Here is a 21,328-nt window from a genome sequence, read left to right as displayed (position 1 = left end):
GCTGAGTAGTTATTTGTATCCTGAGCCCAGAGGCAGGATGGATCTTCTGTGCATTTGAACGAGTTGGCATACCATCGTGAAAGTGCCTGAACTGCTTTCTAACGAACCCCTGGGTGCAGTAACTGTGAGTTTGGCAGAGGAAGCAGGGTAGCAGTGCAGAGGGTTCCTGAAAGAAGTGGATTAATTGCTTTACTTTATGTTCTTTGAAGCAGAAAAATGCTTCTAGCTAGTCGTTTAGAACAGGGTAGGTAACAGGGCTGTTGAAATCTGCAGTGAGGAATATAAAGGTTTTGAAGGAAGAGTCACTCTTGCCACTATTTTTTCTCTTAAGTGTAAATGAATCATCTCACAAGAAAAACAGCTGTGTCAGGATTGTAGGAAAGTGTAAATTGCTATCTGTAATGTTTTCTATCTGAACAGCTATGAAACTGGAAACATTCTCATTCTCCTCTGGAATTACTCTCTCTGCTCATCCAGACTCTCCAAACAGACACAAATTTAATCTGTCTAGTGTCCAACATAACTTAAGTGCAGATCATCTGAAGCCACAGTCAGAGATCCTCTGCACTAGGTATTGTCCGAGCTGTAGGAAAAGCTTTCACATTCCCCACAGTCAAAAGCATACAGAAAAGCACAGTCTCAGATTTTATACAACCTGAAAAAACCTGACCATCGATAACATTAGGAAGGAAGCAAGGTGGAGAGGAAATCTAAGAGAAGTGATGATGGCATCATGCTGATATTTACAGGGATAGCCTTGAATCATGCCCTAGTGTTTAGCAATTCCTGTGTAAACCCTAGCTTTAATATAGGAAAGGAAAAGCCTTCTGCCATGTGCCCTGTGGCACACTGCCATCACACCCTAGAGTAGTTCCTGCTCCAGAATCCAGACTGTCTGCCCTCCACACTCCCAAGGGACCCCTTAGCAACACCACAAACTTTCTAGCCTGCTTTTCACCTCCTCGACCCTTTAGCAGCCTGGAAGGCGACTGTGGAGGTAAGCACACTTCGTATGTAGAACCAGATCAATAAAGTGCTCAACTAAACACTCAGCCCAAATCCTCTTGCCTCTCTAAATCTAGCATCTTCCTAGGCAGAAGCATGTTCATTTTCTGGTGTTTGTGTCCTTGAAAGGTCAGGTTTAATGCATCATTGGATCAAAAGATATCTCCACAAAAAGAAGCGAGGCCAGGTCCTTTTCCTGTAGGAAGGGAGGTGAGTTTTCAATACCTTTTGTATGAGCCAGGATCTGATAGAAGATTTCTGCAATATATTTCATTAAGCCAATAGATAAAGCTGGGAAGATGGACAGGTTTTCAGTACAAATTCATTTTAAAAATGCAAGTCCTGAATTCCAAGCTAAGTGATGGTTGGAAATAATTGCTGTGAGTTTTAACTTAATTATGCTAATTAGTGGCAGTTTTTGGAGAGAAAGAATTAATTAAGAGATGTGTAGCAAAGAGCACTGCAAGTAGGAGGGAGGTTATAGGGTCATATGCCCTTGCCAGGCAGAGTGAGACATACAGAAAATTATCACCTGTGGAAGACAGAGGAGCAGGAGGGATTTCACAGCACACCCTCTCTGTCAAGGTGTGAGCACCTGCCAAAGAGGGCAGAAGGGACACAGTCACCAAGGATAAAATAATCCCAGTGGGATGCCCAGAAAGACTGAGCTGCATGGTGGACACAAAGTTAAGGCTGCATCAGGTCACCCCGAACCAGAGTCGAGGCTGCACTTCAGGTTACCCCAGGAGAGCCGGAGCCAGCTGTGTGCCCAGGGGAGCACTCCGGCCCTCCCCGGCTGCTCCCTCCTGCTGCTTCGCCTGCCCCCCCGGCCCCAGCACAACTCGGTGCTCAGTCAACTGGCAGGCAGTGACAGGAACAACTAATCTGGGTCACAGCTAAGCCAGAGAAAGAAAGGGGGAAAAAAAAAATAAAAATGGTCAGTTCCCCGCTCCACTTCACAGCATGGCCATCCAGGCTCTTCTCCCTCCCTGCCTCAGTGAAGGGACAGCACGGTGTAAAGGAAGGCTTTGGGTGTCATTTCTGGCTTAGGGCAGCTTAAAGCATTTGTGGATTTACAGGCTATGATAGCCCAAAGTAGCCACAGGCAAATCTCTTGGCTGTCTGGGATGGTGGTAGGAGAGGTTTTTGAGATGACTTATGTAACCCTGAGGCTTAAGAAATGTGTATAGCTAATGTTTCAGAGGATATGAGAAAGTAAAGGAGAAAGGACTGCTCCCTGACTGGGGAGCACAGAGATGCCTGGGGCCACACTTTGTACCCCATGGAAGCCTGTACTGCCCACACACACGAGACCCCACCACACATCCACGTGAGCTCCCACTACACCCTCGCGAGCCCACGTTGCACACACTGAGCTCCCGAGGACCCTTGGGAGAGTTCCATTGTCTTGCTGGGCATTTTGTGCCGTTGTCTGTGCTGCTGTGGCTATGCTTTCAAGCGTAGCCCCTTGTCAGTCTGCTCAAGGTAGATAATCCCTCTGTGGGGGCTTACACAGACTCTGGAATTTGCTTTTTTTGTTGTTTGGTTGGTTGATTTTTGGGTATTTTGCTGCTGGTTGTCTAGTTAGTTGGCTGGTTTGGGGGCTTTGGGATACAAAAAAAAGAAGAAATGTGAAGTCCCAATTTTCAGACAATCCTAGATCTGGGAATGCAAGGCTTGCAGGCCAGCCAAAACACACTGAACTGAACCATCTGAAACAATCTAGCTTGTGTCATGAAAAGAAATGGACAGAAGATAACATTAAAAAAAAAAGCCATTTTACTTCGAAGCAGAGGGGAAAGCTAACAAGACCTTTAAGTAAGGAAGCTACAAGAGCAGACATTCCTGGCTTTAACACACTAAGGATGAGGAAAGATTAATAGTACTGAGTAAAGAGAAGGAGGTATACTAGCTAGAAGGTGGTTTGCAGATGGGCATTTAAACTGAGCCTGTAATTCTCTGGGGTACCTGGGACTGATCAAACTGAAACTGCAAACACCAGCAAACTGTCTACTAATGAGGAGCTGCTAGAATCAGATCGGGGGCACTTGTTTTGCTAGAGCTTAAGATCAACTTTGAAATCTCTGGCTGTGGTGCTGCAACACAGCTGAGCTAATCTAATGATTTGCTGCTGAAAGGGACAACTTTCACCCCTGTTCCCCAAACCACGGGCAGCAGGAGCATCTCTGGTCCTGATATTAATGTTTATCTGTCCTTGAGATCTGTCTCAAGGACCACCCAGCAGAAAATAATTCACATTTTTCCCTTTTTTAAATTTTTTCTCTCTGTAATATTGGTTTTACAGAATGGAAGAAAACCACTTCCTGCACGCCACAGAAGAAGAACCACACAGCAGAGAAGGGGAAACAGCTTAAGAAGAGATAACTGAAACAGTAAGATAGAAATGGTAAATTGTTTATAATGCAGTAATAAGAAACCTGGAGTTTTTAGTTTTCAAGTGGGCTTTAAAGTGACAAATTGTGTGATTACTTATAGCATGCACAATTGTTTGCTGTTTGCAGTGATAATGCCTTTTAACCTATGCTTGTCAGGTGTGGGAGGCTGAATGCCAGAGCACATACATGCTCTGCAGAATTAGCTGACTTGTTATTTCAAAATTAAATAGTCTTTAAAAACTTTAATGTGGAGGCAGATGTTCTATTGATACAATATACTTTCCTTTTCAACCCACACTTAAAGTGGTTTCTTAGAGTCCTTTGCCATAGCAGAGAAAATAACTTCTCTTGTTGGCCATGATTATTAGTGACTCTTTGACAGTGGATATCTTCTGTGTGGACATTAAATCTGCCATAGTCTGTTCTGCAGGCTTCCAGATGTGGGTCTGAAAACCTCAAACAAAGATCTGGCAATGCTGATTTTGCCCATTCAGAGTCCTTGGGGCACAGAGCTAAGAACTGGGAGAGCAGATAACGTGGTCAGATCTGTGCTCTGGGTGTGAATGGTTCTCAGTGCTTTTGGAACAGATGGCAAACAGTATAAGAAGACAGGTGAAAAAAGCATCAAACTATACTAGCTAAGAAAAAAATCAAAAACTTAAGAACAAAGCAAGGATAGAATTTTGAAATTCCTTACTTTTCCATTTACAAACTCTTAAATCATCATAAATAGAAATAAAGAGAAAAAATAAAGTTGCTCCAGTACAAACATCTTTGGAACAGGTATTTAGCAAAGACTACAGGCAGATTTTGGACTGAGTAGTGCACCAAAAGTTAGCCTCTGCTTTGCCACGTGTTTTATCTGGCACCAGTCTCTGTTTCTTCTGTGTTCTGTGAAAGTAATGTGAAGAATGGAAAAAACAGGGTGGCATTAAATGATATAGGAGGTAGTAAAGGTGTTTCTAAATGAATGAGTCTTGAATTCTGTGGGCTTCTGCGGATGCCTAGCGAGTATGCTGTGTCCTGTCCGTGTAATAGCTGGAACTCAGTTGCTGATAATGGTAAGGCACAAAGGTGTTCAGGTTGTGGTCTCACAAAGTCTAGTGCACTCAGCAGTGGTTCACGCTGTTGAGGCCTATGTAAGCTGAAACTGCTTGATCTTTGCTTCCAAAGTTTAGTACAACTCCCATTGTAAAAATTACTCCCAGCTCTGGGAGCACAAATAGTTGGGGGTGAGCTAACCTGAGCTACTGCTGGTGAGAAACATTTTAAAATCCTTCCTTAGGATAGGAAAGAGGCATGGAGAGCATTCCCAAATTACAGTGATGATATAAGTCAGGATAGTCAGGTCTTTCTGCCTTGGTGACAGAGGGCATCATCCTGACAAATTTGTTTGGAAACATATTCCTAATCAACTGACAGAGCAATGTGCAGGCCTCTTCCCACAGCATAAAAAAAATGTATGTGCTAGTGTCATCTAGCTTCAATGATACTTCTCTAATGAAACACAGAGCAATACTGGACTGAGACTAACACTATATAATCAGGATAAAACGCTGCTCAGACAATTTAATTTCTAACAGGATGGAAAACCATACTCGCCTACGGTCCCTTGACAGAGATCAACCATCTTCTCTCTCTGGGGGTGTGATTCGCCTATGAATTACAGTCTTGATAAAGATCAGGTGCTCTGTCAGCATGTGTTTGCAGCATCTGCAGTTTGTCTTGCAGTGTTTTGTTTTGTGGGCCATCCCTAGGCAAAGAGGAGCGCTCACTGCAGGCACGGATAAGCTCGCTGGACAAGCCAGAACATGAGATGCCTTTCACGTCAGTGAAAGACATGACATCCAAGAGTCCTGTCCTCTTCTTGAGCTCTTATGGGCTTGTGTGTCCCTAAGCATGAAAAAGGATTAAATAAATTAGCAGTAGTTCTGCATTTCACATTAGTAAGTTTGCACTGCATTGCTGGGATGAATCAAGAATATTTTTCAGTCAACATCTTATTTTGAGGAAAAAGCCAAAGCCCTGTATTAACTATATATAGATGTGTATAGTGCTTGTGCTGTTTTATAGCCTTATCCTTATATAGAGAAGATCAGAGATCCACACGATATCCTTCAGTACTCAAATTTTTGTTCACTTCTAAATTAGTTCAAAGATATATGAATTCACAAGGTGGCTCAGAGATCCCTGCAGAATAAATGGTTGCAGAATATCCTGTGTGTTTATTCTAACAAGTATTTGTACATGCATTATCACGTGTTCATGAAATGTCACAGCTCTGCTTGCTTCTGCTGAGGGAAGGTGAATAACTGAGGCCCAGAGCTGAAAAATCAAACCTTTGAGGATAGGAAGGAGGTAAAATGGATTCTTGACTTAAAACATTTTAAAGTAGCCTCTAGGAAACTTGAATTTTAGTTCTTTATTTGATTTCCACTTTAAGATGCTGAATTAAATAAATAAATAGCTGTTATGTATTTTAAAACTATATTTCACAGCACTCTCCCCAAACATGGGTCAGTAGGATTTGTTTTTTTTTTTCTGAAGTATGTGCTTATGAGAGTTAGAGTCTGACTTCTATATGTAATATAGAGAAATATCTGGGGTTTTAGGTGCTTATCTGGATGCAACCTTCAACACCTATTTGTTTACCTGACACTCTTAAAATGAGAAAATTTCTTCCTTATTTTACTCACAGAGAGAATTCTGATCTCACAATGTGAGATTATGGTACTAAGCAGATAACATCATTTGCTTATACCTACATGTGAATGCAATTGTTTGTATCACTCACTATTGAGTTGCTGTATTTGTGTAACATCCTAACTGGATTGTTATGACTACATTTCAGAATAAAAACTCAATAAATAATACATACAACTACAAAAAAACCAAGGAAATTAAATAAGTGATCCAGTCAAGCAAGAAAATAATCACAAGTGGCGTCCTTATTCCTGTGTTTTCTGCCAAGAAAGATACCAGCCTTCCCCAGGATTTCTGTAGTACTGCCTTATTCCCTTCAGTCAGGAAGCAGATATTGTGGTACATAACTGCAAAGCTCCCCTCTCCTGTCATTGTGTATCTATGCATCATTGTGTGGATTGAGATTCATTACAGAAAGCTGCCTGGTGCTACAGCAGTGTCCGTAAGTATCAACAAAACAACATTTTGTGATTCAGCATCTTGAGAGCAGCAAAACAAGAGAAGGAACTGTAAAGCAAAGTTCTTCAGAGTCCTTTGGTACAAACCAGGCTGCACTCACAGACCATTCCTTGGGTTTATATCCTGTCAAAATCCCCTGGGAGAAAGGAGTTGTGAATAGTCATGAAAAGAAAGTGGCAAAACTGCCCTGGACTGTCAGTTCTGGGAAAGGGAGAAAATTACATAAAACCTTACACAACAGCCCTTTTGTTGAAAGGGAACATCCAAACAAAGTGTGGCTCTGACTGGTGACAAAGCAGCATAAATCTGGATGGGAGCCCAGGTGCAGGTACTGTGCACTATAAACTAATTCAATATAACCTGGATTTTGTCTGAGGGGGGTTTATCCCCACTGCTCCTACTGAGTGGCCACTGCAGAACCTCATTGCTTTTCATATTTATTTCTCTGAAATGTCATCTCAGGCAGCTTCTGTTTGGTCACAGAAGGAAACCCAGAGGAATAAGACTAAATTGCCAGATCTCTTGGCTTGTACTTAATGACAATCGTCCTAATCCTACTGCATATCTGTGCCTGCTCCTTCACCTCAGCTTGCCTTAGGAGCGACTTGTGATTGCTGCTCATGCATGTGCTGGGACCCCCTTTAGCTGGGATAATTTGCAAGGAAAATTTCCTGTGCATTATGCAGCCTTGCCCCTTAATTCTCATTAGATGGAAAAAGTAAATGCTCTGTCTCCAGACTAGTTATATTGCACGTACATCCACAGATACACAATTTGGTATGTAATTTGGTATATGCATTTGCCATGCCACTTTTTAAAATAAATATGATTTTTAGTATTCATTTACATCACTAGAAAGAATGTAACTGTGGAAGTGACATCTCAGGGTTATTTGTCATGTATTCTGTGCTTTTACAGACGCATGGGACAGAACTATATCACATCTATTAAAGTAAATGCAAATTCAAGGCTAAGAGGACAATATTAGATATAATTACATAGCTTGAATTTAATGGACAACCCTGCAGCAGGGTTAGAAGAGATTGCTCTTAGATTATTAAGTTTCAGACTCCCTTATTTGTGTTTCTTTCCAATTCTTTAACATCAATTGTAAGAGTCCCTTTGGAAACATGTAACTGTCTTCTGGGAGTTTTAAATATTCACCTAAATCAATATACTGACAAGGACCGAACAGCTTGACTGAGTTTATTGAATTTTCTTATTTGAAATTCACATCACACACATGAGAGAACTGGGTAAGGGCTGTTACCTGTCACAGTGCTATGTGTCCACAAAATCATTAATGGTTTAAGCCCAATAAATGCCCCAGCAAAGCCAGCAAATGTACCAGCTGCTGAAGGAGAGATGTTTGGGATTAAAACCTTCAGCTATCCATGTGAGCATACAAGATGCTTTCCCAAAAATGTACTGCAACCTCAGTACAGTATGCTTCTACACTGCATACAGAAGCTGGGCAAATGCCAGGGAGGGCTGTGACAGGGAGATGATTTGGGCCAGACCCCAGTGCCACCTGTTTTCCCTGTGGCAGCGTTGGCACCTGGGAGCCACACCAGAGCTGCCACAGCTCCATCCACACTGCGAAGGAAGCAGATTCCTCCATGATATGCCCTGGGTGGGACACAAGGGTGAACCAAGTGCCCTGTGGTTGTGGAGCCCCTTACCCTGACTGGGAGCTGTGACCTGTGCAGCCATGGACCACCACAGCACCCTACTCCCCATGGTGCCACTGCGCTGCAGAGTCAGCACCAAAAAGAGGGCCTGGACATCAACACTTTATTGCTAGGTTACTGGAGATATCAGACATATGATGACAAATAAATAATTTAAATAAACAACTTAACCTGTCTTGCAACATTTTTCATGCTATCTTTTTTTTTCCCTTCTTTTTAATCTGTTAATTCCCACTTTTAGGAGCTTACAACCTTTCTACTGTTTAAAAATTCTCTTCCATAATATGCCTTCCCCTCTGGGGTAAGCCTCAGCTGTGCAGGTCCAGCAGTTTTAAAGGCATTCTTGAAAGTGCCTTGGAATTTAATATTTTCCAAGGTCTCTAATGGTAAAAATAAAGGGCTGTCTTACTGTGTGTGCAATGCTATTACAGGACATGAAAAGTTTACCCACTGCATCAATTCTCTCAATTGCAAAGCAAGCTAGACTACCATTTCCTGTTAGATTCAGCTATCGTCTCTGTACTGGTTTGGCAAAGCTGTAAGAAGATAAAACTACACCAGACAGTAATCTGCACAACAAGAATTTAATTCTCACATGCTGCCGGCCAGGTGTCACAATTTAGAACCAAATATAATACTTGAATATATTGTAGACTTCACAGATTGGGATCGTGTCCTGAAGTGCAGGAGTTTAACAATATATTCTCTTTTATAAGAGAAGGTACAATGGTGAACAGTTATAATTCATGCTCCTTGCACTTTAAACTAAATCTTCTTGTTTCATATCTTTTGATACATTTCAGCCAGAATGAAATATTCCCTGTGCAGTTGTGCCAGGTTGAGATCAGTTTTGTTCGATTTCATGCTCTTTGGCCTACAGAGGTCAGGACAAAAGCCATTGCTTTTACTTACATTAAAAGTGTTTTCATGTCTTCTGTTCACACTTATCTCCCCTCCCCCTTGCCTCCATAACCCACTGCATAAAGATAGCATATTGACTGCATGGAGTAGTAACACGAGAGTGCGAAGAGGAAATACTCCCAAGCATCTCTTCCTATGATGAGGCACTCAAGTTGGATCAAGTGAGAGGCTGTAAAAGATCTGCATTTGTATGACTGCAACTGAACATGCTGAACATTTACTGTTTCTGGAAGCTCCGACTCTTGCCATGCTGCACTGTGCATTTGCCTCCTCCCACCACCACGAAAAAACAGTGAAACAAAATGTCCTGCCTTCTGGACGTACTTATGCTAAGATTCCCCTCACTGCATGTCTGTGGGAGGCTTTGAAAACGAAGGAGCTGAGGAGCCCAAAAGCCTTTGTGGACTGTGAGTCGCCAAGTGAACTGAGTCCCAGAAAAACAAGGCATGTCAGTACAACTTGCTCAAGATGAAATGGCAACTCAGCAAGTCAGTTTAAAGAGAAAGAGTAACTTAAGAGTACCTCAAAATAATTTTATAACTCATAAGGCAAAAAAACAGATGGTTGCTTAAGCCTTGGTAAGGGAACAGCCACATGTTACTAGAGGTAATTGAGAAAACTGATTCCCAGCTATAAAGCTGTATATGGGGACCCTGTACAAAGGGAGAGGATGAAGAACAGGAACGGGTTCCTGTAAAGGAAGCAGAGAGAACGTACTCTGGGATGTTGGGTTGCCCAACCCTTTTTACTGGAGTAAAATAAAGCCATTTTCAGAAATGGCTTTAGGTTGCCCAAGGAAGTTGTTGATGCCCCCTCCCTGGAAGTGTTTAAGACCAGGCTGGATGAGGCTTTGAGCAACCTGGTCTAGTGGAAGGTGTCCCTGCTGAAGGCGGGGGGATTGGAACTAGATGATCTTTGAGGCCCCTTCCAATCCAAACCATTCTATGGTTCTAAGATTCTATGAAATCCTTGGTCCAGGTGACTGCCTGGATACTGTTTAGAGTGGATGGCTGTGAGAGCAGCCTAGAGGCATGGACTGCCAAAAAATGTTAAAAAGATAAATAAAAAGTACTTGTTTGGAAATATTTTAAAACAGTCATTCATTTCTGAGGGCAGATAGCTGGAGGAAAAATAATTGAATGCAAATATATTGTAATTACAAGAGGGGAAGCAGGTGGCTTATGTGGAGTCCTGGCCACTCAGTGAGTCTTGCTAGTTGACCTTTCCATAATCTTAAATTTTGCCACACAACTTATGTTGACAACTAAATCCTTACTTACTCTGATTCAAAATGCACTAAAATGGTGTCCAGACCCAGGATCTCAATCACAAATTTAAAATCATTTGTGTGTGAAGACTGAGGCAGCAGCTAAGCATCACCACAAAACCTGGAGCTAATTAGCCAAAGATGCACAACAAACTTAACCCCACTGTAACACTGATTCTTCTCATGCCACTGCAGCCTGCAAGAAGCGTGGGAGAAGAGGTGAGCCTTGCTATGTGGCTCAAGCTCTGTTTGAAGTATGCATGTGGACTATAGAAAAGCAACATAACAGACCTGCAGGCTGGAGGCCTGGCTCCAGCCTCCTGCACATTGAGTAGGGTCCATTTGAAGCAATGTCTGGAAAAGGTTTTTCCTGAATCCTCCCCAAGATAAGCATCTTCAGTGTCACTGGTTATTTTTCCTGCACGTAGTACAGAAAGGAGCATTGATTCCTCAGGGAAACAATTGTAGAAGCACTGTACAAGAGAGCTGCTCTTCAAGATGATTGACCCTCTTGACATTTGTGGTCAAGAACAAGGCTAATGAACACAACAAGATCCATATCTGGAAGTTACCATCCCACAGCTGGGGAAAAAAAAAAATAAAAATAAAAAGGCTCTCCTGAAAAATGCTGCTATGTCATCATCCTGTAACAGCCAGGATGTCATAATGTCATTGAGCAGCAAACTCTAACAATGAATGTCTCCACAAAGCTTCAATATCAGCAGATAATACTCTCTCTCAATCTGTCCTGATGGAGTTGTTCCATTTTTTATAAATATTTAAATATTCATTTGACAAGAGGGAGAGACTGTCAGTAGCTTGGAACTAAAGACACTCACAGGGGAACTCTCAGACCCAAATTCAAGTTCTCTCACAGAATTATATGAAATATTTCTGTAGGGTTTGTATCAGGATTTTTTTCTCTGTTCCAGGACACAGCGCTGGTCAAGAACAGAGAGGAAGGAGCCTTGCCCTGGGACAGTGCATAGACCGGTTACAGGGCTTACTTCTGGGAAGTGAAGAAGGTGCTCTTAGCTGAAGTGAGTGCCTTAACTAGGGGCTCTTGGGGTAAAGTTCCCTCAAACTTTCCCAATGCCTTCAGCCCTCAGTGGGAAAAAAAAGAAAGTTGCCCTGACCCAGAGAGGTTCCCTTCCATCAAATCCCAATTCTATGAAACATTTTGAGAGGCCAGAATTTTCTGATGGGAAACATATTCCATGGGAAAGTTCCCAATCAGCTCTATTTAAAACAGCGCTGTCTGTAACTGCTCATAATTCAACCAAGATAGAGTTCAGACTCTCATGATTGCACATAGCATCTTTAGAGTGCAACAGATAAGTAAAGGCAGCGTGCTTTGTTATTTAAGTGAAGACTAGTGTTACTAAACAATTTTAATTGAAACTCGGTTGGTAATGCAGCTAGGACAGACCTTTTCAAGAGAATTTTCTGACCTCTTTATCATCACTAGATGTAGCTGAAGGTTTTGAATTGACTAACAGATCCTGTATTAATAAACTTCCCTAGTTAATTCTTTTGCTCCACTTTAGGAAGGAGAGGGGAAGAGTGGGTTAGCTTGCTGTAGTCCCCAAGCTATACTCGTTAAACTAAGAGCACAACATTGCATGTGAGTGCATTATCAAGGCTTATATAAGTTTGACTTGCCCTTGTAAATGTTAACTAGTTTCCATTTTTAAAACTAACTCAGTTTAACTCTATATCTGCACACCAGTTTAATTTAGATGGATGCCTCTCTTCTGTTTATGAATTGGAATTCACTGGATTAGCAGAGAAGAGGTTTGATACATACAGGAAAAGATAGATGAAAATTGAAAAGTAGACAAAGAAAAGCAAGGTAGGAAGAGAGAGAAGGGATAACAAGAAAATTGATGGAAAGTTGTAAAACAGCTGGAAAAGAAATCTTTTCACTGCTGGCCACTTAAAAACAGAAAAATATGGCCATAGGGAGGGACAATTACAGAATCAAGAAGCAGAGCCACATACTCAGGGATCTGAATCATTGAAAAACAAACAAATAAATCCCAAATTTTCACAGGAAATTAAAAAAACATTGAAAATCAACCTGGAGGACTTAAGCATGTTCTAGTAGTTTCAAGTCCTGTTTCAAGAAGGAATTGACTACACATTTGAGTTATCTAGGAGTTTCAAAGGCTCCCAAAAATTCTACTTTTTCCTTCTTGGTTTCCTTAGTGACACACACTTCTTTACCTTTGTCAGCGCAGTGTCCTCACAAGCTTTGCAATGGATTCTGCTAGGAGCTAAAATACCCCCCAAAGCCCTGAAATGACTTTTTGTGCTATCTTGTGACTTTATCTCTAAAGCTGCATGTTTGTATACCACACTGCTTTTGGTTCTTCATGCCCATGTACGGAGAGGTATGCTGTCCTCCATCAGCAAGCCTAGCATGCCTCCACATCTGTGCTGGCTTACGGGAAGAACATAGCAGTAATGGCACAAGAGGTTTAGGTCAGAGTTTGGGTTTTCCTGTGTAAAGGATCTGGAGGTTTAACCTGAGACAAAAAAGCATATTAACTAGGTGTTGAGCTTTTAGTTTAGAAGAGCACCTTAGAATTCTGTAGAGTTTTTTGCTGCATACCACTCACACAGGCTCAAGAGAGAGGTCAAGAAAATCTTACTAAAATTATGCAACAAACAAATTGCTAAAAAGCTCAGGCAAGCCCTGTTGTTTTTTTAATGTGACAATGCTGAGGGGAAAGCTCAGTTTTTGAACAGGATGTAATATTTTCTCATATTATGAACTGTGTTCTAAGTATATTGCATTTGGGTCTTTTAAAGTACTTTTTTTTTTTGTGAAAGAGAACAGTAAGCAAAATAAATAGTTACTAAATTTCTCATGATCTGAAATACTCAGTAGTTTTTTTGGGTTTTTTTTCTGTCAGATATCATCCTAAAGATACCAGAGACTATGCTGCAGAGACACTACACTAATTGCTTACAGACATGTAAGACACCCTCCAGCTTCCATAGAGTCAGAGGAAGCTGGATCAGGCTCCATCTTTCTGTTTGCCTGGAATTCAAGCTCTTGAGCTACAGAGATTTCTGGCCATGTCCCTGCATGGGGGGCTCCGGGGGCTGCCTGCTACTCCCAGGTCCATCTCTGTCTACCTCAGGAGCTGGCAGCCTTATCATGGCCTCCATGGCACACCGAGCTATATATTTGGGTGACTTATGTCTCCATTCCCTTCTCTTCCAACCCCCTGCCTGGTGACAAAATAAAAAGTATTGAAGTAGGATAAAGGTAAAATTGATCACAGCATGGGTTTTTTACAGTATTACCACCATCCTTATCCCTTCCATCTCCTGGGCATATGAAAACTGTTCTTATGCAAACCGAATCGAAATCAACTCGAGTGACTCAGAGAAACTTACAGATCCCAAAAAGCTGGAAAATAACTGAATTTTAATTCTATCAGGAAGCTCATAAATATAGACTTCACTGGTTCTTTACTATTTTGATAGTTCTTTAAAATTGACAAAAATAGTCTAAGCTAATATCTAGCCCTATGGTGCATTAAAAATCAATAAGATAATGAAGAATGCAAATGTTCAGACAGCTGCTCACAGGGAGATGCTGTTTGAAGTAACAGTTCTCTCTCCCCCTCTCTGCAGCTGGGTTGCTTTTAATTATTAGCAAGGAAAATAACAGGTTCAATAGATGTGCATGCAAGTTCATTTTCACCTATAGCTGACTTCTGCAAGTTTCACACTAACACTGGGTTTGAGAACATGGACAAATTCACACTAATGATGATTAAGAGTACGGCTCAGAATTCTGAATATTAAATAGAGCATAAGGATAGTATGAAGGGTGCTTTTGGATCACAATCATGAGGACTGTCACAAAACATTACTTTAAAAATTAATGTTCAATCCCCAGTTTTCACACACACATCCCAGTGGCCTTAGACAAGTACATGTGATTTACAACCACTCAGACATAGATTTCTGGTCTCCTTTCCCAGAAGTCTACAATAGCACTTCAGTTTGAACATAATGCAGAGCAACTGTACTTAGGGGTGTGAGATCCCCATCACATGCACGGGGAGGTGGGAAAAGCTGCAAATGGAGCTTGGTTACTCTGTCACTGCCTGACCTGCCCCAGAGGTAGAGGGAGTTCTGTACAGGGTTGCCTTTACAGCAGAAGAGAATATAAGAAGCAACACATCACTATCCATCTGAGGCTTAGATCTAAAGGATCTCCAACTTTTTTGCTACACGTGATATGGAAAAATGTTACATACCTTACTATTCAGCAAACTATGGTCAATCAAGAGAGGATGGCAAAGAGAAGAACATATACAGATAGGTGTGTACCTGCAGTCAATCACTTACTTTGGATTTCCGGCCCCTGGCTTCTTTCTCCGGAATATGTTGAGGAAAGTGTTGGACTTGCAAGGTGCCTTGCCATCCCCGACATGCATACGCACCACATCTGAGGTGGTGAAGGCACTGCGGACGTTCCTCTCAGGCTTGGCTATGATGATATACATCTTAGGAGTGAACATGCACCCCAGTGCCACTGTCACGCTCAGGCTCACTGCAAAACAGGTGGTGATGATCTTGTAGTTGCTCCCGAAATAGATAGGGACAAAGGCCAGCCAGATGATACAAGTGGTGTACATGGTGAATGCAATGTACTTGGCCTCATTGAAATTGGCAGGCACATTGCGAGTCTTGAAGGCATAGTACGTGCAGCTCATGATGAGGAGTCCATTGTAGCCCACAGGAGCCACGACACCTAGGTTGCTGGTGTTGCAGATAAGGTAAACTTCCTTAATGCTGGGGTAGGAAAGGATGGGCATTGGGGGCTCCAGGATGATTAGCGTGACCACCAGTGTCAGCTGCACACTGATCAGAATGGAGGCAATGACCACTTGGGCCCATGCACTCATGAAACGTGGCTTGCGGGTACAGATCTTCTTTTTGCTGCCTGCCAGGATGCGTGCAATGCGGTTGGTTTTGGTCACAAGGGCAGAATAGCACATGGCAGAGGAGAGACCCACCAGAAGGCGCTGGAGGTAGCAGGATGTCGTGGTGGGTTTAGCTATAAGGGTGAAAGGGCAGACGTAACCCAGAAAGATGCCAGCAAGGATAATGTAGCAGAGCTCCCGGCTGGAAGATTTGACAACAGGGGTGTCCCTGTAGAGCACAAAGATAAGTGTGACAAACATGGTGACCAGGATCCCCAGGCAGGAAAAGACCACAGCCACAATAGACTCTATATTGCTCCACTGGAGGTACTTTACAGGGATGGGTTCACAGCCTGCAGTGTACAGAAAAGAAACAGAGTGTTAGAAAGGTAGCTGCTTGAAGAAATAACTTTTTTTTTTTTTTTCTGGCTCTCAATATAGTCCAAACATTAGCTCATGCCTACGTGCTACGGATTATTAGAAACCATTTTACAAAGTAGTGAACTACAGCATGGAGAAGTTTGGATGAAATATGTTCAAAAAATATCCATCAGTTTGGGGTGTCTGTCGTGGTTTTTAGCTGGAACAGAGCTGGATTTCTTTTTCAGTAGTTAGAATAGTGCTGTGTTTTTCTTTTCAGTCTGGGACTTGCTATGAGAGAGACACTGAGAACATACCAGTGTTTGCATTTTTGTCACTGGAAGTGAAGGACTTTGTGTTCTGTTAGTCCACAAGCACAAGATTTAAGGGGGTGAGGAATATTTAAATTAATAAGCTAAACTGGCATTTAGATATGCCAATGGGGTATTCCATATCATATCACGTCATGTCCAGTACATTAGTGAGGGTCTCTTCCTCTTGTAGCTCTCTCTGACTTTCACTCGGGCTCTTGTTCTTCTGGGATTGTGGTTTCGGTTCGGGATTGTCGCTCCTCCAGGATCATTATCTGGGAACGGGCCGGGCTTGGTTGGCGGGTGGTGAGCAATAGCACTGGGTGTCATTCTTTTGTATATTTTGTTACTGTTATCATTATCACTACTATTTTAATATTAGTGTTATTTTAAGTTTTCTCTCTATTATTAAACTGTTCTTATCTCAACCTACAAGTCTTCTTACCCTTGCCCACCAATCCTCTCCTCCACCCTGGGTGTGGGGGAGAAGTGGGTGAAGGGCTGTGTTGGCTGCTAGCCAAGGGCTAGCCCAGTGAAACTATCACAGTGTCCCAAACATTTGCTCCTGATGATACAAAGGGAAATGAAATCTGGATTTTTAAAAATAATTTTTCTTGAGATACCTGCTGACAAGCCCAGCATATCAAAAACAGAGCGGGGAACAGAACCCAGACAAACACAGCACTTTCCCTTCATTTCAGCAGGGAAAGGGTTGTTATAAATCAGAATGGGTAGATTTTTTACCTCCTCAGCCTAACGTTTTTATCTTTATTGAAATCACTATAACTTGACCACTATATTTATTTGTGAGAGTGATTATAAAATAATAGAAAAATTAAAATAATAGAAATTAATTGGAGATCTATGTCAGAAAAACAGTAATAAATCCAAAGTTATAATGGAACTACACCATAAATACTGTAGCTTCTTAGTATGTTTCTGTTGTTTGTTGTTTTTTTTCTCTCTTAACATTACCTTAGTCTCATTTTATCAAACCCACTGCTCATTGTTTTTCCAGTAAATAATGTAATTTAATTCTTATGTAAAAGTAAAACCCACAAAATATGCTTGCCTTCAAAAAATAACTGGAAAGACACTTCTTTATAACTAGTACAGTTGTGCAAACACAGGTGACAGTTAAGATGGTACTTAAATGCTGTCTCCCATTCTCAAGTTAAAGGAGTCTTTGACTACCTTCTTCACTGTGCTGAGATGTAATACCAGCAATAAACATTACAGAGAAAATAAAATCCTTTGTGTTGATAGGATGTTATGGTTGTTCATTCTGGCATATCCTAATTTCTGTTCTGGATTTAATAGCACTAAAATGCTTTTAACATGTTTCTGTATCCCAAGGTAAGTGTCTACTTCTTGTTTCTGTTCTCTTCCAGTTTCCCTTGGACCCAACTCACCTTTTGTGCCTTTCTCCCACCTCTCAAGTATCTTTCTTCCCAGGCCCTCACAGTCCCTGTCTCAGTTCCCCTTCCAGTTCAGTTTTTCCTAGCCAGTCACCTCTTCACTCAGATGTCTCCATTACAAACACTGCTGGTCCAGGTTTTTTACATCCTGGACTGGCTATTTGTCACCTCTGCCTGTCTGGGTTGTTGGATGCAGCTGAGAAGAACAGGGAAAAGGTGGTGGTGTCAGTGAACTTGTGAGAGGCATTTTTTTCCTCTCAGTTTTAAATCTCAACAAGGGCCCTGATATTGTCATGAGCAAAAGTCATGCTCAGGCCCTTCCTCCTCAGTATGGAGTATATCTGCAGAAACCAACCTCTATGAACTAAAAGCATCTGAGGCCCATAGTTTTGCTCAATTTATATGCATGTTCCACAGGGTGACACAAAATTACCAGCTGATACCTCTACCAAAATGTAAAGCCCTTCCTTCCAAATACAGCAGAAGTAAGCAGAGGTACGGATCAGGGGTGAAGAGTTTTTCTGTAACCTCATTTTAAGAAATAGAAGAAAAAATGTTTTTTTCTTGAAATTAAAAAAAATCAGCCTAAGGCAAAGTCCTGACATAGAAAATTTTTTAATGTCTGCCAGCACCATATGAACTGAAAAATGTCTTATAATTCTGTACTCTTTGTCTCTAGGAGTACCAGGCTGACTTAACTACAGGTAATGGTGTCTGCTTAACTACATGTAATGATGTTGCAGGTACCTCTAACATAAAAAACAACAAAAATGATAGTATGTGCAACTAGAGGTCTTATTTTATAAAGAAAATTAGTTTTGTTTTGCTCAAAGTGTTCTGTTCAAGACTCAGACAGGTAAGGAAATCCATTCTTCCAACCAGTATTTTTATGGTGAAATGTGAAGGAAAAGCTTTTTATCAGAAGTGGGAACCTCTGGCCACTGGCAGCAGCAGCCCTGAGTGGTAACTGGCTCCTTCTTTGATTTAATAAAAGGCTAAGAGTTAGAAGCTCCTTCTCATTGATTAATACATGCAAAGCTCTTCTTAAACAGAAAGCCAGTCTGTGATTGCTGGAAGGTTACATTTCAATGTGAACTTTGAGTTTAGCAACATCAATCCATACCCATATTATTCCATCTTAAATGATATTTCAGAGCCTTAGCTCTCATCCAGCATGGCAGTAAAGCCTATCGATTACTTTAAGCTTATCCTGTGTAATGTCTTAGAAATCTGTTTCATTAAATCAGTGTAATTCTGGTGCACCAGCAAGCCCCAAGAGCCACATAAGCCACAAACATTGCAAAAAGCTGCCTGCACTGCTTGTATCAGGAAGCAGTTGTCAGCACCTGTGAAGGTGGGTCATTTCCCAGCTAGGCTAGGGAACCATGTTGAGACTGGGGCAAGATACTGAGGAAATGGTTTACCTACAGGTTTAAAAAAAAAAAAAAAAACCACAAAACATTCCCCCCCAAAACCACAACAACTAACCCAAACTTCAGAAAATCAAAGAATTAGTGGCAAAAGCTTCACAGTTAAAACTTTGTAGTAAAAAGCTGTTCAGCAGCTTTCATCAACTATTTTCCTTGCACTTTAATCATGAATCATTTCCTAGAGCAGAAGGCTAATCGATTTTTTTTTCTTTAAATTATATTCATTCTACAAGGCCAATAAGACAAACCAGGATATTTTCTGAGGTCATTAACACATCCCAGGTAACTGATGGCCCCAGACCTTTATAATTCATTTCATAATAGCTCTATAAATCTTCCTGTACTATCTTGGTTAATTGCTTATTTAAGATGATTTATGTAAACTGGGTTTACTAGCTTGATATTCATTCTTCTTATATTAGATGTTGATACGATAAAAGATAACTCTTCTTCTTAGCACAAGGCTTTAAGACACCAGTTTTAGTGACTATTTGTCAGGTCAGGTTTTTATCATCTGTGGTGAGAAATCCTTCGTGCCTGCTGACTCCAGTTCACTGAGCACATTTAGGGGAAGCAATGTAAAAAAAATATAAATCTGTACACTTAAAAATAAAATTAAAATGTCGGGAAAGGACTGCTGAGCAACAGAGATTGGTTTCAAATGAACAGACCGAGCACCATGTCTTAGGAAATGGGTTAGTATGTGCTTCACGTTTCTTAAAGGGACTAAGGATTTTAGAACCTCTGTCTGATGTAAAATGGGACTAAAACTGAATACAAGTTTAACATTTAAGGCAAAAGGAAAAACAACTTGAAATGTGAGATGTTAACATGTGTCTAGATGGTAACTGGCAGGGTACAAGAACAATGCAAAAAAGCAAGCTATAGAATCACATTTGATGGGAGAAATCCTGTCAAGAAAAGAGAATCAAAATTAACTTATGCCAATGGTGACTCCCACAACGTTCAAGAGCCAGAGTTTATCTAGCTCAGTCTTCCTTTTCTAAAGGTTAGGATGGCATCAGCTTCTCTTCACAACTTTGTACTTTATACTGCAGTTCAAGTAAATGAATTGCAAGGGTTAAGAAAATAGTTTTTTTCCTCAGTAAGACAGAATGAAGAAGCTGTGCAGGAGCAGACTGCCATTTTGATGTTCTCTAGGAAATCAGTCAATGGCTGTGCTGTAATTTGGCTGATGCTACTGTGATTTTAGAACAGCAGCAGTCAAGTCTCCTTGCTGAGAAGAAACACAAATCAGCAGGTAATCTACTGATTTCATTAAAAGTTAATAGATTGCCCCAGAGATTTTTTCCAGCACTGATGCTTTCCTCAACTCCTTTCAGCAGTGCCTCTCATTTTGACATGTCCCCTTTTGAGCTATTTTGGGCAGCTGGCAGCACTGAACCATATTTGCTCAAGTGCACATTGATCTCTAACTATGTTCTTGTTCTGCCTTATTGATTAAAAAGAAGTCCTGGTTTTCTTCCCTGAATAGTAGATACAAACAATTCTGCAAACCTCCAAGACTAACAGAACCCGGTTGTCTATAGATACCTGCTTTAAAATTAGTGGACACTGATGTCTTAGCAGGTGGGAGTTGAATATGAGCTTTTCCAATGGTCAGGACATTTATGAAGGGTGCTGTGGATTTTCTGGTGTCTAGTAATACAAGATATTTTTCCACAATTGGGGCCCTTACAGAAGGTATTTTTCAAAAAGTCCTCTTCCTAAAACGTGCTTATGTGAAACTTGAAGGAACTGAATGATCACTGAAATTTCTGTACCCTGACAAATCTGTTTGAACTAGGTTCAGTTGCACACCAGAGAGAGAGAGAGAGAGAGGAGGGCATTTAGGATGAAAGGTATGGGATATAGCCAGGTATATACACATTTGAGACATGACCATAACTTATTTTCCATAGAAAACCAATGTAGACAATGGATCAAGTTTCACAGTTCATTGTGATTAATAATACATTTTTAGATGGAAAAGTTGACCACCACTTTCCCTCTTAAAATAAATCCTCTGAAAGTTCACTTGGCTTCAGTGACGAGCTTAACAGTGTCTCTTGGAACTATTTAATCAGTTTGAGTACTTTTCATCTACATGTTAAATGCTGCAGCAACATCTAGTTGCCAGTCAGACATATTAAAAGACAAGGATGTGATAAATTGCACATTTGATCTTCAGCTAAATAGTCAGGTTGTTTCTCTGACTAGGAACGATGCCCTGATGAATACTGGTAGACAAGATTTTTAGGTAAGGCATGGGGCAGAGGTGCCAGTAGTCTTTGAAAGTGATACAAAGCAAACGTCAAGATCAAGGTTATACTTCTCAGTGTATTAAATCTATTTTTTGGGGGGTAATGGTCACTGCAAAGCCCAGAGCAGGTGTGGATGTTGACCTCCATAGGTACA

General features: G+C 41.1%; 1 protein-coding gene across 2 annotated transcripts in view; it reads right to left on the bottom strand.

Annotated features, from left to right (window-relative positions):
• GRM1 (glutamate metabotropic receptor 1) overlaps positions 1-21,328 on the bottom strand; it is a 146,955-nt gene that overhangs the window by 14,274 nt on the left and 111,353 nt on the right. For both annotated transcript variants that reach the window (XM_010164162.1, XM_010164163.1), the window contains exon 6: positions 14,814-15,744. In XM_010164162.1, the coding sequence (XP_010162464.1) occupies positions 14,814-15,744 (931 nt within the window). The remainder of the gene's footprint in view (positions 1-14,813; positions 15,745-21,328) is intronic.

This window comes from Antrostomus carolinensis, unplaced genomic scaffold (genome assembly GCF_000700745.2).
Source record: "Antrostomus carolinensis isolate BGI_N321 unplaced genomic scaffold, ASM70074v2 scaffold16523, whole genome shotgun sequence".
In the NCBI taxonomy this organism is placed as follows: Eukaryota; Metazoa; Chordata; class Aves; order Caprimulgiformes; family Caprimulgidae; genus Antrostomus; species Antrostomus carolinensis.
The sequence above is the reverse complement of the archived record's forward strand: the minus strand, read 5'-3'. Positions and strand labels throughout refer to the sequence as shown.